This window comes from Pieris napi, chromosome 16 (assembly GCF_905475465.1).
Source record: "Pieris napi chromosome 16, ilPieNapi1.2, whole genome shotgun sequence".
Classification (NCBI taxonomy): domain Eukaryota; kingdom Metazoa; phylum Arthropoda; class Insecta; order Lepidoptera; family Pieridae; genus Pieris; species Pieris napi.
Window position 1 is genome coordinate 8107997 of NC_062249.1, and position 28000 is coordinate 8135996.

The 28000-nt window shown below is 32.8% G+C and overlaps 1 protein-coding gene across 1 annotated transcript; it reads right to left on the minus strand.

Annotated features, from left to right (window-relative positions):
• LOC125057004 (serine-rich adhesin for platelets-like) lies at positions 1-27816 on the minus strand. The gene is made up of 5 exons (XM_047660388.1): positions 27677-27816; positions 6655-6782; positions 5798-5967; positions 645-5429; positions 1-573 (listed from the first exon to the last, which is right to left on the minus strand). The coding sequence occupies exons 2-5, from the start codon at positions 6722-6724 to the stop codon at positions 298-300; spliced, it is 5301 nt and encodes a 1766-aa protein (XP_047516344.1). The 5' UTR covers positions 6725-6782; positions 27677-27816; the 3' UTR covers positions 1-297.
• Between the last annotated feature and the right edge of the window lie 184 nt (positions 27817-28000).

A 28000-nucleotide genomic window follows, 5' to 3' on the forward strand; every position in this document is an offset into this window, starting at 1 on the left:
AAAGCTTCAAGTTTTATTATATTCTTAAATATTACAAAAATACCGTTTAACTTTGTGAGTCCCGCGTGAATCATGATCAAAATAATGGTATTAGTTATATCTATATCTTGATCACAAGTCGTGTACTAACTATATTATGGCAAACATTACATTCTCATTAATTTGTAATTGAAGACTAGATTGAATTGTTTTATGAGTAAACATATTAACCAATGTGGTATTCCAATTCATTTACCATATTTTTATAAATGTTAAAAACTAGGGTCCTTATTGCACATCTCATTTTAATTCTTAATATTAATACAATGCAACATTATGAACCTCTTTTGGTATGTCGTGTCTTTTGTTCCACGGGTAGATCGACCGTTTACAATCTTTAATCCGTGAATTTCGTTCACATCGTTTACTCTTTGACCAGAAAGAATATCCTTCGGGACATCGGAACACATATCCAGTTAAATTATTATTTCTCGAACGTTGACATTTTAACATTGCTTGTGAACATTCTTGATTTCTCTCGAAGGGAAAGTATCCCACATTTGGACATGCATAGCTATCGGTGCCAACGATGATCTGAAAAAGACATGTTTTTATTATTATATTCAGTTTGGATATAGTAATTATATTAAAGTGTTACTAATTACCGGATCAATATAATCGTTACTGAATCGTTTGATGCGGTGAGTTCGGGCTAAAGTACCATCGCATTTCTTTGAAGCTTTATTTTCATCTACACACTGCGTTTTTGATTCATCGTAAATTGTATTGTTAGGGCAGTGAAATAAGGCTATTTTCAAATCATGGCTATCATCATCTTCGGTGCATTGATAAAATAGATTGCAATATTTGGGGTGTCTTCTAAATGATGTTGGACAAACATAAGCGTATTGATCATCGTTCATTTCAGGACACTTGTCTTTAGGAGTGGAACTGGTGCTACTTTCAGTTGTTTGCTGTGTGGCCTCTGTTGTCGTTTTATCACTGTCTGTTGGTTCTGATGAGGCATCTGTGTTTGATGTAGATTGTTGTTCAGTAGACGAGGATTGTGTTGTACCTTCACTAGTAGATGATTCTGCAGTTGTTTTATCAGTTTGATCCATAGGAGTAGTTGAACGTTCAGTTGTGGTTGAATCTGAGGTTGCTGTCGTTGATTGTTCAGTTGATGATGCTTCTGTTTGCGTTGTGCTTTTTTCAGTTGTTGAAGTTTGTTGCTCTGTTGTAGTCGATGTTTGAGTGGAACTACTTTGTTCCGTAGTTGACGAAGTGCTGCTTTGTTCTGTAGTTGAAGTAGAGCTGCTTTGTTCTGTAGTTGAAGTAGAGCTGCTTTGTTCTGTTGTTGAAGTAGAGCTACTTTGTTCTGTAGTTGAAGTAGAGCTACTTTGTTCTGTTGTTGAAGTAGAGCTACTTTGTTCTGTAGTTGAAGTAGAGCTACTTTCTTCTGTGGTTGATGGTTCACTCGTCGTCATTGCTGTACTTGCTGGCGTAGTAGTCGTATCTGTAGAACTACTTCCAGACGTTGTACTTTCGGTATTATTTTGTGTCTGAATGGTAGAACCATTGCAATTTCGAGGGGGATACACAGAATCTTCATAGTTACATGTATCTAAAGCCGGATCCCATATAGTACCCTCACCACAATCAAAATGAAAGATAGAGAAGCTTGTACCATTATTATACCAATCCACACATCTGTAAAACTTTTTACAGTCATTCGGATTAGGGTAAAAACCAGCTTTGGTACATGTAAAGTTTCCCTTTTCTTGTCCTTCCATAGAAGTTTGGTTTTCATTATTTGCCATTGTAGAACTTTCTGTAGTTGCAGTGCTTGATGAAGATGTGCTTGAAGGAGTTGAGCTCGTCGTTGTTGTTTTTGGCGTTGTTGATGTGCTCGTCGGTGACGATGTTGTAGTTGTGGTTTGTGTGTTTGAAATTGTAGAACTACTTGTTGAGATTTTTGCCGTTGTTGATGAGGGATTTTCAGTTTGTTTCTCAGTGGTTGTGGACTCAACTGATGAGACATTTGATGAACATGAAGGATGTTCGACGTCTTGCGGATGATTACAAGCTATTATATCTTGATCCCAAATAGTTCCTTCTCCACAAGTAAAGTCATATTTTGTAAAACTATTTTTACCATTATCAACGCATCTATAGAATTTTCTGCAATCTTCGGTGTTCCCAAAATATCCTTCTTTTGAACATGTATTTTCATCAACTGAATTTATAGGGTCACTTGATGGAGTTGCGCTCGTCGTTGTCGAAGTTGATGTTTTTGGCGTTGTTGATGTTCTGATCGGTGAAGATGTTGTTGTTGTGGCTTGTGTGGTTGAAATTGTGGAACTACTTGTTGAGATTTTTGCTGTTGTTGATGAGGGAACTTCAGTTTGTTTCTCAGTGGTTGTGGACTCAGCTGATGAGACATTTGATGAACATGAAGGATGTTCGACGTCTTGCGGATGATTACAAGCTATTATATCTTGATCCCAAATAGTTCCTTCTCCACAAGTAAAGTCATATTTTGTAAAACTATTTTTACCATTATCAACGCATCTATAGAAATTTCTGCAATCTTCGGTGTTCCCAAAATATCCTTCTTTTGAACATGTATTTTCATTAACTGAATTTATAGTGTCACTTGATGGAGTTGCGCTCGTCGTTGTCGAAGTTGATGTTTTTGGCGTTGTTGATGTTCTGATCGGTGAAGATGTTGTTGTTGTGGCTTGTGTGGTTGAAATTGTAGAACTACTTGTTGAGATTTTTGTCGTTGTTGATGAGGGATTTTCAGTTTGTTTCTCAGTGGTTGTGGACTCAACTGATGAGACATTTGATGAACATGAAGGATGTTCGACGTCTTGCGGATGATTACAAGCTATTATATCTTGATCCCAAATAGTTCCTTCTCCACAAGTAAAGTCATATTTTGTAAAACTATTTCTACCATTATCAACGCATCTATAGAATTTTCCGCAATCTTCGGTGTTCCCAAAATATCCTTCTTTTGAACATTTATTTTCATCAACTGGATTTATAGTGTCACTTGAACTTGTACTTTGCTGATATGGTTTACCAGTTGTGGATGGCTCATTGGATGGATGATTACTATATGTATTTTCGATTGTTGTTGGAGGTAAAACGGTTGAAGTTGAACTTACTTTACTGGTTGGTAATTCTGAAGTAATTGAAGCATCATTGTTTATTGGAGTTTGATTTGATGTTGAACATGACGATTGCTCAACATCTTGTGGATGATTACATGCTTTAAGGTCCTGGTCCCAAATAGTGCCTTCTCCACAAGAATATTCGTACATTTGAAGGCTGGCCTTTCCATTATCTACACATCTGTAGAATTTCTTACAATCCTCTACATTTCCGAAATAACCTTCCTCCGTACATTTATTGGAACTTGAAGTACTAACTTGTTCATTTTGATCGCTTGTTAGTGGTATTTTAGTTGTTGTAGTAGTCGTTATTAGTTGTGGTTGTTGACCTGTTTCAGTTTGTGGTGTAGGTTTGTATGGTTTATTTTCTTCATTAACTTCAGAAGTTCTCGTTGTGGATATACTATATGAACTGTCGGGAGCAGTAGTTCCCTTAGAATCCCAAATGTTTTCTTCTGACAATAAATCGTTGCCATGTGTAGGTTGTGACTGAACAGTTTCGACTCCTCCACATTTCTCAACAGCCCATGCGTGATTGCATGACTCAATACTAGAATCCCAGACAGTGTTTTCACCACATGTAAATTCATATTGAGTGAACTTCCCACTACCATTATCTACACACCTGTAAAACTTTTGACAGTCATTAGCGTCGCCTATAAAACCAGAGCTAGTACATTTTTTATGTGTAACATTGTTTTCAAAATTATTTATATCTTTTGGTGTGGAACCTGTAAATTTATTGGGTCCTTGGTTGTATAGGGAATCAAAATTATGTTCCAATATTTCGTTTGCTTGTGTGGTGGTTTGTATAAGAGAAACAGTAGTTATAACTGGTGTGTCAGCTATCGTTTGGCCATTTGCTACGGAAACAGTGCAGTTCTTAACAGCCCATGCATGATTACATGCTTCAATGCTAGGGTCCCATAACGTACCTTCTCCACATTTATATGCTAACTTTGTAAAAACACCTCGTCTAGTTTCAATACATCTATAAAAATTTTGGCAATTATTTTTGTCACCATAGAAGCCATTAGAGTTACATTCCTCTTGGTACGAATCGTATGTCACGGAAGCTCCAATATCACTTAAGGTTGAAGGTTTTGTAAAAATTTCTTGGTTGTTTGGTGTAGTTTGTCCGAATAATTCATCTTTGGGAGGCCTAGAACTGCTTGTATGTACTGTTGACGATAGTACATTTACATTTGTTGTTGTGACGTCTTTCGTTTCATCTTTGAGGGGAACAAAGGAACCACATTCTTTCACCGCCCAAGCAAAATTACATGTTTTTAAATGATCATCCCACACAGTTCCATCACTACATGAAAAGTCGTATCGTACATATTTTCCATTTGAACTCTCAATACATCTATAAAACTTCTTACAGTCCCCGGGGTAACCAAAGAAACCATTTCGAGAACACATTTCACTTTTATATTTATCAGAATATGGCTCTTTTAAACTATCTGTGGTAAACGAATTCGGTGCGGAATCACCATATCCTAATATTTTGTCACCAAATTTGTGGATTTGAACTGAACTTAATGTAGGTTTATTGTATGGTTTTTCCGTACGAGTAGTTGAATCTATTTTTATATACTTCTCGGTAGTTGTCTGAATGGGTTCATTGTGTGGCTGATTGTAATTATTTGGAAAATCATCATTATCTTTTCTTTGATCCAAGTTTTTATCATAATTATTTTTATTTCCAAAGCCCAAATTAATGTCATTTATATCATTGTAGGTGTCGTCCTTTATACACTTTGAATTTCGGGCTATCCATGCATGATTACAGCCTTGCGTGTTATCATCCCATATCGTGGCATCATTACACATGAACTCATATCTAATAAACCCTCCTCTTAAATTGCTCACACATCTATAGAATTTCTTACAATTCTTCGAATCACCCATAAATCCATCTGTTGAACAGCGATTGTCGTCATGTTCATTTTCAACCAAAAACGATGGCCTTTGAGTATATGTTTCTGTGCTGTATGCTACAGTGGAAGGCGTAACTGGATATACATGTTGATATGGTACTTTTTCGTAATCATCTGATAGTTCATTAAAGTTAGACTGGTGATTGTAATAACTTATACCATCTCTGTTCACTATTGGCTTAGGCAATTCATTGTCAGTATCCTTAATTTTATTATCATAGCGCTGTTCTTCACTTGGAATTTTACACCCAGAATGCTCGACACTTATTTGCGGGTAGTTGCAAATTCCTCTATGTGTATCGAAAACTGTACCTGCAGGGCATTGGAACTGAAAATAAAATATATTCAGAAAAATATAGCAGACTTCTTTACTACAACCTATACTAATTATATAATATATATTAATATTATAATTTAAAACTTAATATAATAACTCTTCAGTAATTATATTAATTTTTCGTATATTTGCCAATTGGGTTTTCGCAGTGATGAAAAGAGGTTAATTAATATAAAGGATTAATCAGGGGACGTATCTTAGGTGTTGAGGCATTTTTTGATCATTGCTCATTTTGATAATAATACAGTGAATACGATGGTTTTAATTTGACTTGATACCAGTTGCTTACGTCTACGATGTGCGTAATACACTTTAATATAATATAAATGAAGTCAGTTTTAATTTAATTTCATACTTACTTGAAATGTGTTATATTTATCGTTATTCGCTTTTACGCAACGGTAGTAAATTGTACAATCTTCTTGATCTGGTCGAAATCCCTCTTCATCACAATGAATTGTATTTTGTTTGTTTGAATTAAGCTTTACTATGTGACCGTTAACTCTTTCCTTGCGATATCCCGAAGTGTCTAAATCAAGATAATCCTTAGAATGAGAATCCTTATTCATTAAAACTAATGTCTAATTGCACACTTTTAACTAAAGAATTCTTTTGTCTCTTTCTGTCAAACCGCCGCTATGAAAGGAGACATCTGCCCTGCGATTCTGTAACTCACTTTTCGAACTCACACAGCGGTTTTTGATAAACAATAAACTACATGCTCCCCCCTCTTCAGAATGCCAAATCATAAAATGACTGCTTCACGACTGATTTGAGAACGATCGTCGATGCGAAAACCGCTGTGTGAGTTCGTAAAGTGAGTTACAGAATCGCAGGGCAGTACTTTAGTTAAAACAGTGAAATCAGAATAGTTATTTTTTTATTAAGAATGTGGTCATACTAAACAGTCAGATAGATAATCTTTAGCAAATGGTTCGACCATTGAATTAAGCTAGTCTTTACCTATAGAGATATGCTTAGTACTTTATTCATCTATCAAAATTCTTTCTTGCAGGTTTAAAATATAAAATTTACGAATAAACGATTCGTATTCGGCTATATCAGTTGTTATGTGTTTATTTGTCAGCCAAAGTATCGTCTGGAAAAAGTTGCTTAAGCAGTAAGCCCGCCCATTTCCATCCTTTGGCTCACTTTTTCTCCCGTGTGTTTTATTGTGATGTAAGTAAACTATTATTATTATTTTCAGCGAACTAACCATTGGTGTCAATCATCAAGGCGTCGCGAAACAGAATCAACAAAATGATTACTAATTTTAAACAAACCATCTTTATAATTATTTTTATATACTGATTATAAATTCTGCTTTTCACCTCTCCATTTTATCTGAAACAAAAATGGTTTAATAAGTACCTATTAAAATAAATTATTATAATTAGGCTTATTTAAAGTAAATTGTAATACATCTAGCGGTAAACCATTATACTACGATATTTTTGGAGCCCTTCACCCGACGGGAGACGCCAAGCCCACCAGACCACAGTTAATAAAGTCTAGAAAAGAGGAGAATAGGCACTCCTTATCTGTTGCTGCTTGCTTCTTCACGGCTAATCTGCCATTTACGTTTAAGTTATAACATTTGGGTACCTATTTCAAAAAACCGTTTTACCGTACCCTTTTTTTTTTTCAAAAAATATTAAGAAATTGAACCAGTAGAGGTATCGTATACCTATCCTCTAAGATTCGAGATTAGATTAAGATTTTTATTCTAATTTTATAACCGTTTTGAACGGTGAAAGATTTTGAAGTCATTTTTTTATATACTTGGGTTAAACTTATAATAAGTGATTGGTACTCAAAATAACTCTACTATGCTTATTCATCGGTACGCAGTTCAAGATCAATCAAGGGGAATAGTCTACAGCTGGGTAGGTATGTCTTACAAAACAGCTTCTTACATACGTCAACACAACTGTAATCTCCCTTTTCACATGAGATAAATATTATATATAATATAAACATTTTATTACGAGTCATTCCGATCACATAACCCCATGCAATTAGTTTCGCATATTCATTTAAAGGCACTGTGTCATCTAGACGCAAAAAGAACACAAAACTTGTTCAGGTCGTCTTTTTGTAAGATCAACCTGTAATTATTCGTGGCAATGAACTAGTGAAGTATGTGGAGACGAAGGCTGGTTGTTTACTTATGACCTTTAAACAAATATAATAGCTGATGGGGATAGTGATCAAAGTAATCCAGTAAATACAAAGAGAAATCCAGTATTATAACCTGCTGTGGATGGCTGTGTTATGATAAGCTCTAATTATCAGTAGGTATTATATTTGTTAAGTTACTATTTTCGTTTCTATATACATTTGCAAAACATTTATTGATGTATATAGAAATACGCAAATTACGATAATATATGCCAAAACATGAAAAGATTATTTGGACATTGAAGCATTTATGAGTTTACATTTTTATTATATTGTATTAATTCCTTTCACGCTAGATTAAAAGATCGTGTAATATACTGTAAGTTAATCCTAACATTCATCGTGCAAATATCTAAAAATACGTAATTTAGAACACTTTCCGGTCGCAAAATATAATTAAATTTGTATTAGGTCTATGCTTCGAACCTACAAGATAGCCTAGAGCGACCCCTAAGAGCCCTTAAGAGACGTAGCAGGCAAATATATTATAATTTAAAACAAAACCAATTAAGTAAAAATCAGTAATAAGCCTCTAATAACCTGTAAAACTTTATAAAAGACTATATTTTTGATCATCAATAAATTCCTAAATGTCTATTTCGTATATTTTCACTAGGGTTGGTACATATAATTTAAATACGAATTTCTTGAAGAATTGCATAAACAAATCCATAAATTAAGTTTTAAAAATACCCGTTGAATAAATTCGTACCCATTAATAACGATTGTTGAGAGATCGGGGGATACCGATACAAGTTCAATATCCCCACACGTCTTCACGAGTTATTAGTTCATAACTCTCTGGTTAATCTGTATTTTTTATGAGTAACACTTGATATAAATAATGTTTTTTTAATTTAGAAGTAACACGCAGTTCGTTGTATAATAATAACAATTATTTAACATGATTATTATAAATTTATTAAAAAAATAGCTGATCCGGCAAACATCGTTTTGCCATGTATGTTTATAATAAAAAATAGGGGTTGATCGTAGAGGGATGAAAATTAGGGGTTGTATGTATTTTTTAATGCTGTATCATAATTTTTTTTTTAAATTATCTTAAAATTAAAAATAATAATTTAGGGGGATGAAAAATAGATGTTATCCGATTCTCAGACATACCCAATATGCACAAAAAATTTCATGAGAATCGGTCAAGCCGTTTCGGAGGAGTTTAACTACAACCACAGCGACACGTGAATTTTATATGTATATTAGACTAGCTGACCGGGCAAACGTCGTTTTGCCATGTATATCATTTATAATAAAAAATAGGGGTTGATTGTAGAGGGGTGAATATTAGGGGTTGTATGTATTTTTTAATGCTATATTTTGTCAAAAAAATAAAATAAAAAATTTAGGGGTGGACATCCCCTAACATTTAGGAGGATGAAAAATAGATGTTGGCCGATTCTCATAGATACCGGATAAGCACAAAAAATTTCATCAAAATCGATCAAGCCGTTTCGGAGGAGTATGGCAACGAAAACTGTGACACGAGAATTTTATATATTAGATATATTTACTTTTAAATAACTTTAATAGAAAAAAGTTACACTAAACTATACAAGGAAAAAATACAGATTTAAAATATAACGTCCGGTTTTCGAAATATAGTAATTGCTAGGTATCTTTCTATCTGATAAGAGAAATAAAAATTATTTTGTTACACAACCAAGAAATCTTATAGCTCAGCCTAAGTATAGCATCTCATATCACGTATTCACGTAGAGTATTCCGATTGGTTCTCATCAACTATTTTTAATCCGTAGTCATGACTCTCAGCTGGATAATGTAAGGTTTTTATTCAGGCCTGAGTAGGGTAGAGCGGGGCTAGTTGAGCATAGGGGCAAGTTGGGCAATCGAAATATCTCGGAAACTATTCACCTTACGCGATAGTATCAAATAGCGAAAAGAAGGAGTCGTAGGAGAGGTAATCATCGCACGATAGCTAGTGGCAGCTCGACGAGTGAGTGAAGTGTCACGGCGTTTTGTTTATTTTGTGACCAAAAAGTAAAAACATTGTTTATCGCAAGTTTTCGTCTGTCTTTGTCAAATGTTCTCTGTTTTCAATCAGGAGAGTGTTAATCTTTTAGAAGATTATCGTATTTTTGATTTGTAAATAGGTTTTGGGTCTAATTCTAGGCATTTATTTACAATCCTACTTTTCTTTTAAAATTCCGGGTTGGGGTAAGTTGAGCAACTATAGCTCAACTAACTCTACGACTTAAACAACTGATGAGTAATGAATCTTTTATTTTTTGTTTGGATGCGGACTTACAAGAGGAAGACTACAAGATGTTCTTATACTACTGAATACTTAAATAATGCTGCAAAGGCTGTCCACGATGAGGGAAAAAGTGTGAATACCGCCGCTAAGGAATTCGGTATTGGTTGACTTTTAAATAATTTAAATGAAGGTGATGATTCATTTATGAGCAACACCGAGGGAAGTATATCCTCTCTCACAAGAGAACTGTTGAAAAAAATCTTGCTACAAATGGCATTTTTCTCCAAAAGACGTCCGTCGCCTTGCCTAAGAGTGTGCTGAAATTCCACCAAGCTGAATTGCAAAAAAGATTTCCGGAAAAGAATGGTTGATGATGTTTTAAAAACAAAAAAATCGTAGCTATCCATACAGAAACCAGAACCCACCAGCCTTGGTAATCTTTTTTAGAAATTATCGGAAGTAATGGATAGATATGGATGGTCATGTTTTGTTGATTCTAGTTTCGGTTAATTATACAAAGAAAATTTCTTTAAATTTTGTTGTTCTGTCAATAAAAGACTATAAATAAAAAGCTGACTGTCTTACACATATTTTATTTCATCTCAAGTTAACATAGAACCCATGGTTAGGCCTAGACATTCTTAGTGCTCAACTTGCCCCATACCCTAGCTCAACTTACCCCACCTATGGGGTACATTGAGCATACTTGACTTTCTGCATTTAAACATCTGTAGCTATTATATTGGACTTGTTACAAAAAAATACTATGGACACTTTTGTTGAGGGATAAATTACTAATCCATCAGGACACATAACAACTCATTGAGACTTATCATTGAGGAGCTATATCCAAGCAAGTGAAAAATTGCTCAACTAGCCCCGCCCTACCCTACTATTATTCGTTGTAAGTTTTTTGCGGTAGCCTTATCATAAATGCCATCATTATTCAAAGAAATTATTTGAATCGTCTGTATCAAGGCGTAATTGTTTTCGTATCTAGATAAATCTTTATTGAAAAGTAATTGTATAAATTTAATACCCAAGAAGGCCATTGCCCTCATTACTTAAAGGGAATATATTTTTGTATATTGATTATTAGATTTTATTTATATAAGCATCTAATAAATAATTAACCAATTTGTTAATGACACTGGAAGGAACTAGAGTATAAAATCTCGTCCAGGCTAGGCCTAGTTTAAACGCTAGTGCTCATATTATGTATAAGGTGAACCAAAATGAATAGTGTATCTCAACGATTCGTTGCCTAGTATGTTTACAACCTTTATAATGTAAGTACGAAATGTAATCGTTTTTGCGTCAAATAAAGTGGTTTTTATTTTTATTAATTTATTTATTTAATAGGGCGATTTTAACGCCGCTCCAAGATAATTCATCCAATTATGTACTGCATAAACCTTTTACTTTTTCTGTAACGAGAGTGAAATTGCATTAGTCGCTCCATCGACAGATAAATTATGGCGTTCAGTTCAAGAGTCGGCTCGTCGAACAGGCTTGAAGATAGAAAATTTACTTGAACTTTTGCAATCCATGGTCAAGGTCACTAAAATAAATACTAAAAAAGAGCAATTTACAAATCGATAACCACCCTCTTTTTGGAACTGGTTGAAAATGAGTTATTAACACGTTCGTTGCATTACGAGATCTATCAGATCTCTTGCAGGACTTTTGTATTGTGCGTTGAACATAATCGTGTTTTTTCACTCCTTGCGGGAGGATGTAACTTGTAAAGTTCTTTAAGGATGAGCAGGACAAATATACATATTTGCTTCCTACTTAAAGCTGAATTCAAGGACTTTAAAAAATAAATTAGAGATGGATTAGGTCCCTAACGCACAGTACTGTAATTGTTTTAATTCCTTGCGTTAGGAGATATGTCGGTACTCGTGAAATCGTACGCCTCGTAGACGCAAGAGATGGAGGATGGGATTTTTAGTGTTGTCCTAGAATCGACATTCGGGAAGTCGCGGGTACGTTTTGGAAATAACACTCGCGTATATACCAGCGTGTTGATTATTTTTGATAAACAATGAGTGATTAAGTTTAAAAGAAAAAAGTGTAAAAAATCTATTTTATTGGTGAGGTTTCTAACAAAAAATCAACGCCGGATTATACTGCTGCATCGTCCAGTAAAATATTTGTTTTTGGAAAATGTTCAAATTTGCCCCCCATTGACTAATAATGACAGTGATTCTGATTATGAAATATTTAACGATAAACCTTTTTCGTTGGAGCACAAGCAGTTAAACAGCACTGACGCTTCTAAAAAAACTAAACGAATTAATACCATTTGCGCGTAATGTGCAAGCAATCAATGTGCTTACCATGTTTTAATGAAAAACACTTTGCATAATTAATAAAACTTTTAGAATCGATAACTGAGATATTATTTTATTCCCATCACTACTTACTACACATATTGAACTATCTTCGGGTGCGGTACGAGATACAATCGATATCTAATTTTTTTTTGGTATTTGTAGTTTATTTAAATGTCGTAACTGCGTGCGAACCTAGCAAAATATAAAGCAATTAGCTATCTTTCACCCACAAAAAATTCTAAATATATGTCATTGTTTTTTTGGAAGATATAAATTATTTTCAAAAGTGTATTTTTAGGAGACTGATTAGGTCTCTAACGCACCAGAGGATAGGCTTGTTACGAGATCTTTTAGGTCTCCAACGCACCAGCTGAAAGTTCTTTAAAAATGATGCCGCAGCGAACGTGTTAAATAGCTGTCTAGGAATAATTTAATCACATCAATCACTCGCTCGTACGGTAAAAATTACTTGCCTATTAAAAAGTATGTAGAAGTCTGAGTCTAGTTTTTTAATTCAATTCAGGCTTCGCAATGGTGCTATCATAAACGTACAGGGTAGCAATTTATGTAATACAGAAAACTGAGATATTACGTCTAATTAAAAACGAATAATGAGCAAATTTTAAAGCACCTGACACTTGATTGCCTCGATATCATAATTTATACGCACTATGAATTATAAACTAAAAAATCCTGTTTTATCCTTGGCCTAGAGTAAAAAAAACAAGAAATTAAAAACAAATAGCTTTATCCTATCGAGTAATGTAGCTTTGATATCAGCTACAGCAGATGTATGGAATGCATGGAAAATATTTTCGTAGGTTCACAACCGTTTTAACCAAAAATTATATATTTTCCACGCAGCTGTAAGATTGTATTAATAACTCATATTATTCTCCTTTTAAATTTAATATTGCACTAATTCAAATTTCGAACCCATAAATAATAAATCTAAATTGGTTTCCATGGTCCTACAGAATAAAAAACATTGACGCTCCAGGGTAACCACAGATCAGGCAACTGCTGTATAAACTTTTTTCTTATAACTAGAGTAAAGTTGCATAATTGGATGTACCTTCGACATATTTATTGCATTCTCTTGAAGGGTGCTAGTCGAACAGGCTCGAGGATAGCCTTAATAGCTGATGTGAAAACAACATTCCTTTACTTGATCGGATAAAGTTATCTGTTGTTGTTAATTTCTTGGATTTTTAAACGACCACATGTACCAAGGTTATTTATTAAACATTTACGTGAATAAAATTAATAATCTAATAAGAACTGGGCACCTTGTATCGATATATTATTTACTTAATTGAGAGTATTTACCACCAAAACAAGTAATATTAATGAAATTATAATTTCATTTTTAGATCCAAAACCATATACTATATATAAATATACCATATATAAATACCATATTGTTTATATATATACCATACTAGCAAACTCGGCGAACTCCGTTTCGCCACCAGATGGCTTCGTTTTATGTAACATTTCGTTTGGTGATCCCGCTTTTCTGTTGAAATTTTTCCTGAATTTTCTTTGCTATAAACGGAGCTCGCTCACGGAGCCCGAGACCTTTCCAATGAATGCAAAACCGTGGAAATCGGTTCGTGCGTTCTGGAGTTATAGCGTCAGGAAGGAAAACCCGACTTATTTTTATATAGTAGATATAAACAATGATATTAATGATATTATCATCCTATATTGAAAGAACTTATGGAATCTTTTAACTCTCTTCGCGGAGACGTTACTCATTACATGTCTGTTTTAAGAAAATATTGTTTGTTATTTCATTATTTATGGAATGCTGAACGCGGTGATACGTGATCTGATGGAGATACGTGCCGCTTCAGAAAATTATTATTGATTAATTAGCAATGTGCATAACAACCTAATCACCTCATTAAAAATTTGATAAATTTAAACCCAAATAATATACTGGCTACAGTAGAAAAGAGTGTTTCCATTTTTCATTATTTTCCTTTCATTTAAGAAACTTAATACGTAAGTGTTATATGCATATTGTCTAACCAGGATACAATAATATGAAATGGTGTTAATTATTTAATAATTACACTTGATTAAACAATATTAATCACAGATAATAGCAATGATGTTATTAAATAAATTCCACATTCGTGCAGTCATTGAGACGTCTCACGAGTCACGGTCAAGGTTACAATCGGAGATCAATGAATTTCTATCAAAAGTTTTTAATTAGTCTTGTGTAACGAAGAGAGATAAAGCGTTCATATTTGTGACCGTAGTTTTTATTACCCAACAAAACATAGCATTTACTCATTGTTTCAGTTGAATCTCGAATTTAAACTATTAATATTACGTAGGAATCCAGAGATGGCAGTGATGTTTTGTAGTTTTCAACTTTAAAAATTTATCTTTAATATTTATTTTAATTATAAAGCATAAGCTGTATTTTTGTAGTTTGTACTAGCTAATGGCTACTGGCTATTGGCTACGGCCAGCATGTTTGTAATTCTTGAATTACTATTTATTATATAAGTGAGAAATAAAACTTAAAGGGAAGATTTAACTGCCATCAAAATAGAGGTTATCAATTTGTCGTGTTTGGTTTTACATTGATTTTTATATAATGAATACCTTGACCGCATACAGCCTACTAGGATTCCATAAGCAAGGTGCAAGTCAATTTTCCGCGTGGTCACGATTTTCATGCAGGCGTGTTTAGTTGATTAGCGATGATATCATTGTAATTAGCTCTCAGATTTAACGATTTTAATACACATATTTATTTTGGTGTCATGGAATAAGAAAGATGTTTTGCAAGGCTGCTGTTTTAAAGGTACCATGCGAAGATGTGACAGACCACTAGATTACTAATTATAATATAGTTATACCTCTAACGATGGTGCTGACAACCGTAGGACATAGTGGTAGGTTCAGCAAAAACAATAAGAAGAACATATTGTTTGACATATGACAAGAAAAGGTAGCATACATAGCTTCGATAATATTCGGAAGCATTTCAAGTTATAGAGAGAGAGATATATATATATATATAGAGAGTTGATACTTAGCGATAAGTATGACAGCCGGGTGTCACATCCAATATGTTTTTGACATATCTACCAGCGCTAACGACTATGAATCGCTAAATGAGTGGATTTTGCTGCTTAAAAGGTAGATGTAACAGATGTCTTGTAACGTTGAAAGAATTACGATATTTGCATATTCACATCGGAGAAATAAAGGCCGCTACGTAAGTATGAACAGCATTAAAGCAAAACGATAAACTATATCGGTGTAATCAATTAAAGGATTCGTTTACGTTTTATTTTACACCCGTTATTGTAAAACTGGTTGCTGTTATGAATTATTTGCATTTATATTTAGAGAGACATTATTCAATAAGTACTATGATAAAATCTATCTTAATGCGTGCAAATAGATATCACCGTTATGTTGTCTCTAGTGAAAAGTAAAAAGGGGTTAGAAGACTCTCATGCATTCCTTTAAACGAAACAATACACGATTAGGAAACTAACTCTAGGATTGAAAGATCTTTAATTAACCGTACGTAATAAAATACATTTCTAGGCTTGATGAGTTTTTTGCGATTTCGTAAAGCAAATTGAAGTAAGAAACTTAAATCTTTAGGTTCTATTATTAAGTTTTATATGATTTACACTATACCTAAATATAGATAAAACTTCGCAGTTTTTATGCATGGTAAACAATTTATGTTATGAACTATACACGTACATTATATATCAACAGATATATATACCGAAGATGAAATAAGAAACAAATGTGCACCACATATCTAGTTAGGCCGTCATGGCCCGAAGGTTGTAGATATAATCTTAGCCATCCGGCGATTCTCAACTTCTTTAATTGAGCAACCGATCACTTAACGCTCTTTTCTATTGTTCCGCAACTGTACTGGATCATTATGAATATACAAAAATGTTCTTTTAATTCTATTAACATAGGTTTTATTGTATAGCATTCTACCTTCTGTGTCCAATGTAGTTGTTGGTTCTTGGGTCTAAAGACATTGGACTGTATTCGCCAAACTCAGTGTAATTTCAAGATTGGAATTTAAACTCCTTCGGGACTAAGAATGAATTGTAACTGAAGTCAGATTTAATTAAGCAAATTCTTACAACGACGTAACTCGTAAGATACGCTTTATACATTTCAGTTTAAGACTTCCTTACAATGTTTTAATTCATAAGTAAATGGTTCCACTTAGTTGGAATACACGACTGTTGAGTACCACGAAACCAATGCCATTTTCATTTGTTTTAAATAAAAAAAACTTGTTTTAATCTAACCATGACGAATCAACAAATATTCTAAGCAACGGTAAATAATTGCGTCTATTTTTTCCCCGGATGGTTTTATTGCTATGCGAACATTTTATTAATACAAAAATTACTTTTTCTAATGAACCGACAATTAAAACAGGTTATTTTCCGCTAATGACTTGGTATTGCCTTTTTTGTCGTTTGCATGAGAAATCATGAGATAACGAATATAGAACAAAACGTTTGTTAATTATTTTTGACTCTAAAAAATTAATTGTTTCTGCGCCATATAAAGAAAAACATATGTAGTCCAGGTATGATAAGAATCGGACAATTATGTTTCGGAAATCATTTGAGATCATTGACCTTGCTATATAACCCATTTATGATGACTCAAGACTTGTTTTATTAAGCGATTAATTGTACAATTCAGGGTCAAGTCCAACTAAAACATATTGAACATAAGGGAGTTGTACTTGGCGCTAAGTATTGACTTCGAAACATACCCTTAATAAAAGAAGTCTCGCGAAAAGCTATAGGGAAGAAACGTACAAATTTCATCTACTTTTTCCGAGCGATTGTAGAATGTAGTAGATTTTTTATCATTATCGCTCCCTTTTTGTTTAATACTACGCTATGTGTTAATATTATACAAAAAAGTTTTCAATTTAATTTGAATTTAGGATCCAAATATTTAAGTTCTTCTATCTTTCTTAGATGTTAAATAAGAAACTGTATTTTATCTAAGCAAGATAAATATTCCTTTCCGTGAGCAGAATATTTATTAGAACGGAATCTTGGCATTGAACTTGAGTCCTACTTGGCTCTTTAGCCAAAAATACCAAGTACTGTATTGATAATGGATATGTCCTAAATACCCAAAGAATTTTAAGTTAATCCGTGTTCTCATGGCCTATGTGTTGTTCAAAGTGTTAGATACAGACTTTCAAGACGAGGATTATTTTTTAAAACAAGCTGGTGCTCTCCTCGCTCAACGAATAAGTATCGCAACACAGCAACGAAATGTTTATAAAGATTAAAAAATTTAGTTTTCTATATATCCATTTGTATTTATTATTATTACTATATAGATTAACAATATTGTAAATATTCTATATTTGTATGTTATTAAATGTATTTTATTTTAAATGTTTATGAATATTTTTCTATTTATCATGTCCAAGCATAGCTCTGTTTATAGACTAATTATATTTTGGCAAACGATTTTGCTCTATCATCTTAAATCACACTGAAAGTGGTGACAATTTCAGCCGTTTTTCCACAGATCTTCCCCGACATCCAAAAATCATAGGATCTTCAAGTCGATAAATTTTAAAAGCATTCGTGTGCTTTTTATTTTTAATTGTTTTTGAATAGACTCATTCAAATAAGGAACATAATTTTTTACTCTTTAGTGTATTTTGTAGACAAAGAATACATATAAAAAAAAAATTAAACTCATTAACATATATTTTGTGGCGTATAAGACAATAAACGGAAGTGAATATACACTAAGTGCTTCTGATTCAAAAACAGATTAAATGGCGGTTTGCTAAACGTACGTATTGCCGATAAAAATAAAGAAAAATGCTGCACCTTAATAAATATATAATTATATCGTTACCCAACAAAAAGATTGCCAAGTCTTACCAATAGTTGCCAGGCTTGGACATTTGATTATACAAAATCCAGACTACACAAAAAAGAATGGAGAGAAGTTACCTTGGATTTATGGAAAATGACAAAATAAGAAATACATATATCCGAAAAAGAACAAAGATTACTGATGCATTATATTTCTCCCTTCAAAGAAAATGCCACCAGGCTCAAGATCAAGACCAGGCCTTGTGCCAGAGGGATAGACGAAATTGTGATGACTGCGGGGTAGGCTAGATAGCAAAAATTTGAAAATTGTGACATATCTTGGAATGCGGAGGCTTTTAATTTTATTAATTATAATTGTCGCAATAAAGCTATATTATTATTATTATAACGTTTAAAGCTTGACTAAAACGTTTATTAATTGTCAAACAGAAATATTAGCTATACATTACTAATATTAAAAAGCAGCCCTGCGATTCTGTAACTCACTTCACGAACTCACACAGTGGTTTTCGCATCGGCGGTCGCTCTCAAATCAGAATGCCAAATCATAAAATGACTGCTTCACGACTGATTTGAGAGCGACCGCCGATGCGAAAACCGCTGTGTGAGTTCGTGAAGTGAGTTACAGAATCGCAGGGCAGTCATTTATTTCAGAATAACGCCTTTTCACATTTATCATTCTAATAAACGATCTACGAGTACTATATATGTCTGGATATCCATAGGTACTCCCCTCACACTTATAAATCAATTACCCTTTAGTTTTTATAATTTATGAATCGTTGCATTTTTTATTCTCTTTCTGTTTATTATGGTTTGCCTATAAGTGCTTGTCTCATTAAATCTTGTTTTTTATTTTTCTTAATTACCTATGTATCAGTGTGCCGAGCGTTGGCAAGGTTTCGTAAATAAATATATTTTAAATAAATAATGTACTAAAGTAAAACGATTTCAATAAACTCCAAATATTAAGTTAAATACTCTTATCCGTTATTATCAAACGGTTTTTAAGTTGAAAACACTGTTAACACGAACGTGAAGGGTTAATAAATTGAGCTAATCAGATATTTAAATTATAACTTTATCTTAATCTAATCTTTTAAATGGTGCAAATAAATTTGTTTAATTCATATCAACATTGGTACGTAAGATCGTTTTCAGCCTTACTTAATCGTCCAATTCATTATCTCGTGGGTTCAATATTTAAAATAACATTATAAATAATCTGTGAAAAAATATATACTACTTTGTAATTCCGGATAGTATTTATAATTTCTTAGAAATTTTCTTGCTAATTCATTTAGACGATAAAGATGTACAAGAATGTGTACATAGTTTTGGTGTTAGGGTTCTATAGGTATACTTCAAAACGAATGTATAGTGCCTTCAGAGACGGTCACGGGAGCTGTTTTCATTGTGTCTAGGCCCTTGCAAGTGACCCTGACCTATTAAATGCAAGGGCAACAATAACGTTATAAATACATTTAAGAAAAACAGACAACACTGGGTAAATTCCAGAGCAAAAGTTCTTTAATTTGTACTTTCTTTACGCTAAAACGTTTCTCGTATAAAAAACAAAATAATCTTCTATTTCCACGAACAATATTATAATCAGTACATAAATTCTGTATAAGCGAAACATAAAGGCGTTTATATAATCAATAAGGACTAACGAAGCTTTGTCAGGAACCGAACTGGTTCCACCTGTGGCGAGTATTCATGACATCGTCGTAACTATACTTTTTATATCACAATCCACAGGACGCAGGTTCATAAATAGAACGACAGTAAAAAGTGCAATACCCTACACCCTGCCGTCATCCTTGTGAAATAATAACTGCGGTCTATGCAATATTAATATATGTATTTATAAAACGTATTAAATTAAATTTACTTTGATTATTGCTTATTTGAAAATGATTGAGCTTGCTGTCCATATTTGCGTTTAGTTAGAGTTTCCAAACAAATCTTCTTTAGGAGATGTTTTCATGTAATAAATTAACGGTTCTGATCAAACACATTTTATTATATGATATATAATAAAATGTGTTTATAATTAATTTAAATTATTAATAATAACAGCTTGTTTTTATTAATAATATCTTTATTTGACAGATTATAGAGGTTGTATTTTTTTGGTTAGATTAATATTCCTCGTTGTTATAGTTGAATCACCAGATTCAAATTCATTTATAAAATTATTTTGAAAAATTATTTAGTAAAAATTATATTGATTTACACGAGTACTAAACATTAATTTATACCTACATATTTATTTATACAATAATTCAATAATTAAGATGTTCGTAACAATATTTTAAAAGCTACGTTTATATACTAGCTGTCCCCGCAAACTTTTTGAACGTTTCTCCTTAATGTGATTTTACTTAGCCAACCTCTTTAGTACATACCAACATGGAACTATGCTACCCCAGAGACTGTTTTTTTTCCGTAATGAAAACTTTTAGGTTTTTCTGTAAATTTTTCTCTATATATAAACCTCAGAGTTAAGTCATAAGTATTTAATTAACAAATAAGGGTTGATTGTAGAGGGGTGAAAATTAGAGGTTGTATGTATTTTTGTATGCTGTATCATAAAAAAATAAAAAGAAAAAAAATTGTCTAAAAATAAAAATAAAATTGGGGTGGACACCCCTTATCACTTAGGGGTTTGAAATATAGATAGTAGCCGATGGCATACTGAATTTGCATAAAAAAAATATAAGAATCGGTCGAGCCGTTTCGGAGGAGTATGGGAACGAACATTGTGACACGAGAAATTTATATGTAGAGATATATATAATATAGAGCGTATAGCAATTGGTTTGATACTGTAAATAAAGTTTTGAAGGGTGTTAAGTGTAAAATTATTTTCTTAAACATGTGACCATGTCCATGCCACGAGGACAAAGCTTTAAAATTCGTTAAAGAAGTCTTGTCTTCTGATGGTAATGACCTTTATAGCAAATCTTATGTTTCGGAAATAACCAATTAGTTCCCGTTTACAACCGCCGTATGAAATTTATATTTCGATTTCGCTTAATCATAAAACATCGCATGAGTTATTATGGGGCAAGAAAATTTTTATTAAAATAATAAACGTCGTATTACATTGCAATTTATTAGCATAACAACGCTTAATTTTTATACGCTGTATTAAAGTTTTTGATTTACGAGATTATTCACTTATTTTGGAGGTTGTATTTTTTGTTTAGATTAATATTCCTCGTTGTTATAGTTGAATCACCAGATTGTTTTAAAGATTTTACCAAAAAAAAATATATGTATTTTAGGATATTTCCAAATTTATTAATTTTTACCAGCCATATCATAGATATTACGATTTCAATAGTAGAAAAACTAATCCTTTTATTACAAAAATGAGATATATAATTTTTGATGATGGAATAGTTTTGTTTCTATTGCTCAAGTAACTAAATAGATTCGATAAAATTTACACGAACAAAACAACAAGTTTCTTGAATTTGCTTATGGAGCATATCAAGGGTCTTGCAAATATTTTAGCGTTCGCAGTTGTAACTATATATTTTAAAAAATTAAGTATGATTTTAAATTCAATATCGATAACAATAATTGCCCCAGACATCTGTTCTGTCCTCGTTATTGGAGCTACATTTTTTCTTTACATACGAAATTTAAATTGTAAAAAATAAATATAAAAAATCAATGGCGATACTACCATTTTTAGGTCTGGGCCTCAGATTTCTGCATCTGTTTCATGATCATTTGTTAATCTAATAGGCAAGTAGGTGATCAGCCTTCTGTGCCTGACGAACGCCGTCGACTTTTTGGGCAAGCCGGTTTCCTTCACCGTTCGAGCGAATGCTAAATGCGCACATAGAAAGAAAGTCCATTGGTGCACAGCCGGAGATCGAACCTATGACCTCAGGGATTAGAGTCGCACGCAGAAGCCACAAGGCCAACACTGCTCAGTATATGTATACTTATTATCAAACTTAAAACTACCAAATTGTTTTAACATTAATGCATACAGTAACAATGTAACATAGGCTGTATTTATATCCAAATTATTTAAAATGTGCCCAGTCGTGCGATGCCAACACTAAATTCTTATTAATACATGGTTTTTAAATACTTTGACATACTTTATATATCTAGGTAGCAATTTGAGGTTGTATTTACAAGAGATAAGTTTCAATGAAGACAATGGCTATAGGCCCAATAAAAAAGAGAGATCCTTTGTAATTTTAATCGATAAGATTGAAGATTACTGAATTCTCACTTATTGTTTATTAAGAACGAGAGGTTGATGGGTAATTTATAGGTTTTTAAAATAAACATCGGTGTATCAGTGCTGTAATCCCTCATTTATTTTTGCATTATTTTTGTAGGAATTGTTTGTACTTTGAAGAATTTGTAAGGGGCCTTCAATCCGATGGAGGTCGTGTACTAATATTGAATAAAATAATAACATAAACTTAATGTAATGCTTATAGGCTATTTTTATTTTACTATACAGGTAAGCTTAATCATTACTGGAGCGATTTCCAAATTTTATTTCCTAAATATAAAAGTAAAGGTCCGAAGCTAGAAATCTATTTTTATCTCTTCTTAACTACTAAAATATCTTTTAACTATTTAAGCGAATTAGTTTAAGGGAATTTTATAGTATAGATCTCATTATTATGCTGATAAGTAATAGCAATTATCCTAGGTTATAATTACTAAAATTAGTTTTAGCTGGTTTTGTCATTATTTATTTACAACTAAAGCTAAACATTTAGCTTTTCAGACAACTGCTTCTATTGAGCAGCTAGCTTTTGAGACAACTGCTTCTATTGAGCAGCTTAGCTTAAGAGAATGTAGTGATACTTGCAGTAGCACTTCATTAAGTATTAATAATTTAAATTAGATAGTGTGACAATAGAGGCAAACTCTAGCAATAATTTAGTACAACTCAGCTCAACACAAACATGTAATATTACTAACAACAACTGTTTAAACTTGATGCATCAAAACATGCAAGGTATGTTGGGCAAAGAATTAGAATTGGAGTTGTTTTTAAAATCAAGAAAAATTGATGTCCTATGCATTACCGAACATTGGCTTAGAGAATGCCAAATCATCTTTAACTTTGATCAGCACCAAGTTGCAAGTTCGTTTTGCAGATTGTCGGCGATTCATGGGGGCTCTTTGATTATTGTTAATAAAAATTTAAAGTATAAAGAGCGTAATGACATCGTGTGTCTGTCTGTAGAACACTCTTTGGAGGTAGCCTGTATAGAGATTGAGAATTGCATTATTTTAAGTGTTTATAGACCACCAAGTGCATCTTACGATTTTTTTGAAGCAAAGTTGGAGGAAATTTTGTGTAAAGTTAGTTTTAAGAACAATAAGTATATTATTGTATGTGGTGACTTCAATATAAATTTATTAGAAAATACCTCCATTAGTAAAAAATTCAATCTGTTATTAAAATCTTACAATCTTGTTAACTTGTTTCTTGAGCCCACTAGAATTACAAACTCCACTGCTACATGTATAGATAATGTATTTACAGATGCAGAGGCAATGCAAACCTCAATTACAACTGATCTTAGCTCAGATCATTGTGGACAGTTAGTGGCGCTAAAATGTAAAGTGGTGAAACAAGTAAATAAGAGCAGTGTGTTTGTTCCAGTAAATAAAAAGCGAATGGTGAGATTTAGACATAATATAGGTAAACACCTACCTTTATTACCGGTAGGTACTACCGTTGATATACAATACAACAATCTAAGTGATTGTATTAATAAAGAGTTCAACACCATCTTTACCCCAAAGAAAGTCTCTCATTCGCAGTGTAAATCGTTTAGTGATTGGGCGACAGCGGGAATTTATAAAAGTAGACAACGGTTGTATGACCTTTACGCTGAAAAGTCATACAATCATAATGAAGAATTTATTCTTTATGTTCGAAATTATTCGAAATTATTTAAGAAAGTTTGTTACGCGGCCAAGTCCTTAAATATTAAAAACAAGATTAAAAATAGTAGCAATAAAACTAAAATGACTTGGAAGATAATTGATAGTGAAACTGGAAGAGTCAGGGATCGCAATCAAGACATCGAACTATGTGTCGATAACACTATAATCAAATCTAACGAAGAGATAGCGATTGTTTTTGATAAGTACTTTTCTGACATTCCAATTTCGACTACAAAGTCTCTTCAATCATCTCCCGCCCTCGCTGAATCGCTGCTCAAAGATAATGTAAACGAGTGCAAGGTCAGTTTTACATTCCGACCCATTGGTGCCGACGATATAGTGAGGATATTTAGAACCATAGATATTAAGAACACTACCGATCTTTGGGGTATTTCTGTAAAAATAATTAGTAGCATAATTGATGTAATTGCTCCCCATCTAGCTATAATTTTCAACAATTGTATTAAAAGTGGCGAGTTTCCCGATCTAATGAAACATAGTAAAGTCATTCCATTATTTAAAGCAGGTAGTATGTCCGACCCCAGTAACTTTAGACCGATTTCCGTACTACCTACTTGTAGTAAAATATTTGAAAAAATTATATTAAATCAACTGGTAAGTCATTTTAACGTAAACAAATTATTACATAATAATCAGTTCGGTTTTACCAAGGGTCGCTCGACAGCCGATGCCGGTGTTGAGTTATATAGATATATAATTAAGGCTTGGGAGGAGTCGCATGACGCTTTAGGTGTTTTCTGCGACTTATCCAAAGCATTTGATTGTGTCCAACACGAGACCTTAATCGGGAAACTCCGCCATTATGGCATCAAGAATACCGCACTGAATCTTCTGACTTCCTATTTACACGGAAGAACTCAGAAGGTTGAAGTGAATGGTAAGAGGTCCTCTGGGTCGGCAGTAGATATGGGGGTACCACAGGGCTCAATTCTTGGCCCTTTCCTCTTTCTTGTTTATATAAATGATCTACCTTTCATGGTAGAGAGAAAACATCAGATAGTTTTGTTTGCTGATGACACGTCCTTGATTTTTAAAATCAAACGACAAATAACAAATTTTGACGATGTGAACAATGCTCTGTCTTCGATTGTCCATTGGTTTAGTATGAATAACCTTCTACTTAATGCAAAAAAGACAAAATGCATTAAATTTTGTGCAAAAAATTCAAGGATTATGGATACTAGACCAATTATAAACGGTGAGGAATTGAATCTGGATGATACAACTGTATTTCTCGGAATCACCATGGATTCAAAACTTCAGTGGTCCCCTCATATTAACGGATTGGCGAAGAGACTTAGTTCTGCAGCCTACGCGGTTAAAAAAATTCGCTCTCTAACTGATGTCGATACAGCTAGACTTGTTTATTTTAGTTACTTTCATAGCTTAATGACTTATGGCTTATTATTATGGGGTCATGCTGCTGATGTCGAAACTATTTTCATCCTGCAGAAGAGGGCTATTCGTGCAATCTATAATTTAAAATGTAGGGAATCTCTTAGAGATAAATTCAAGGAAATTAATATACTTACCTTTCCCTCGCAATATATTTATGAAAATATTATGTATGTATACAAAAATAGTGATAAGTTTACTAGAATAGAACATACGCACAATGTTAATACACGGAACAAACGCAGGCTGCAATTTCCCCGTACTAGACTATCTAAAGTTAGTAATTCTTTTTTGGGGAAAGGGATACTCTTCTTTAATAAAATCCCAGAAGCTCTTTTATCACTGCCTTTCAATAAATTTAAGAAATGTATTAAAGAAAAGCTGTGTAAAAAGGCTTACTATAAAGTCAACGATTATCTAATTGATAAAAGGGCCTGGGACTAGTGCTAGACAGGCTACTTCTAATTAATTTGCGATATTTGTTATAAATAAGTGTTGTTTGATGATTTGCTGTTTTAAAAGAGTACCGAGAGTTTTTTACGCCGGCTTTTTCTCTCGGCCTACACCCTCTGTCTTCTTTGCCGATGAGTAGGGATGCCTTCAAATTTAATGACGTGGAATAAGTGATACATGTATCTTACGTTCCATAATAAACATATTTTATTTTATTTTATTTTATTAAAATATGTAGACACACCAAACAAGCTAAGTATGTATTACATAGCGTTGATTTTTTTGACTTCTGACTTGCTTATATATAAGGTATAGTGTATAACGCCAAAAAAGTCTTGCTTTATTCCCGGACTATGTATAGGTTATATTCTGGTTAAGAGTCCGTCCGAGAGAGTTAGGTCCGCGTTATTTGCAACATTTTCCATACATACAGATGTTTTAACTGTATATTTCCTCTGTATATAGAATAATAACAGTGTTGGACTACTTTTCATGTTATATACTTCGTACGAGTAGAATATTTTTTATAAATTAGTACTTTTTTTGGATAGTATGGACACATTTATATTGTACTGGGTGTCAGCAATAAAGGCTTAATATTATAATAAGGACACACCAGTACTTTAGTCTAATAGACGTTGTACTTCTAAATATTTTTTGCCGAACGAATTCATTTTAAGTTTTATCACCATAAATAATTACTCTTATGTAATTTTTCGATAGTTCAGATTAATTTTTCTGTTTTATATTTTCGTATAGAAAAGTTTTTTATTAAATGTTACGCTCGGCAATGTAGCTTTATAGGTAGAAAATTTTTTAGACCGTGTCCCAAAAAAAATTGTAAACAAACTTATTTTATATTTCTTGTTAAAATTATCTATTTATAACACATTAATGAAATCTAGTATCAAGATAGGTATGATATTTCTTAGTCTAGATAGAGATTTGAGATACGTTTTGTGCTAGTATACGGTTCATGCATAGAATCGTTGTAGGAAAATGTTTTACGGTCATTAATTTTTTCCTATGGTTTTTTCCTATTTTGTTTAGAGGCATTTAAGTACAGGTTTCTATGATTATCATAATGGTTACAATTATGTAGCGTGAAAAACTAATTTTATAGGTATTTTAGTCCAGGAAATATAAGCCAGTAGGTACCTATGCCCATTTATCCACCCGGTCATAGCCTAGCCATAGGCCATAGATTTTCTTAATAAATGGCTCTATTTCGTCAATATTTTGAAGTCTTTACGTCTTCTCTCGTCTTCACTCACTCATCTTTTATAAAATAACCTTATAAAGTTCGATTTTAATTTTTTTTCTTATACTAACAAAGAAATATTCGATTTGATGCAGACGTTGACTAGCTATGCGTGTATTTATATAGATTATTCGTATACCATATATATAACGCATTTCACTAAATATAGTGAAATGCAAATAATTAGAATAGCCATATATATTGCAACAGTTAGAATTAAATACGGTAATTTATATATTCTATTAGAGATTTTTTTGGATTTATCTAAAAATATCACAATCTCGTTTAATTATTTTATACTACAAAAATATAACAAAGTGCTACAAAATATGTTAAGAGTTAAACGACAGAGTATTTTATATTAATTGATTTTGTTTAAACTGTTTATTTATGTGCGTTGCACAAATACAGCATTATTACTATTAATTCTATAAGTTCTATTCTATTAATCTATTAAACAAATACGATCCTACTAGCTTTAAATAATTGCATATAAAAATTCTTACCTTTTAAATTCTAGAATCCAAGTCACAGACAGTAATCCTTAATTGTCTCTGGATAGAGTTTCCCGCATTCACGCTATTTCAAAAATGGAAGGATGCGTCCTTGCGAAGCGGACAAGGTCTCGACAAAGCGATGTATGGCCGCGCGCTGACGATCCTCCCGCTTATATTCTTTCGTAGCATTGCAAATTGCTACGGAGAAAATAGTCCTTTAATCTAGTCCGCGATCATAAATATATGTAATTATTTCAGACGCCTGCAATTTTTTACCTGTAGCGATTTGTTATTATACTTTTATGTAACCTTTTTTGACTATGAGATTTATTT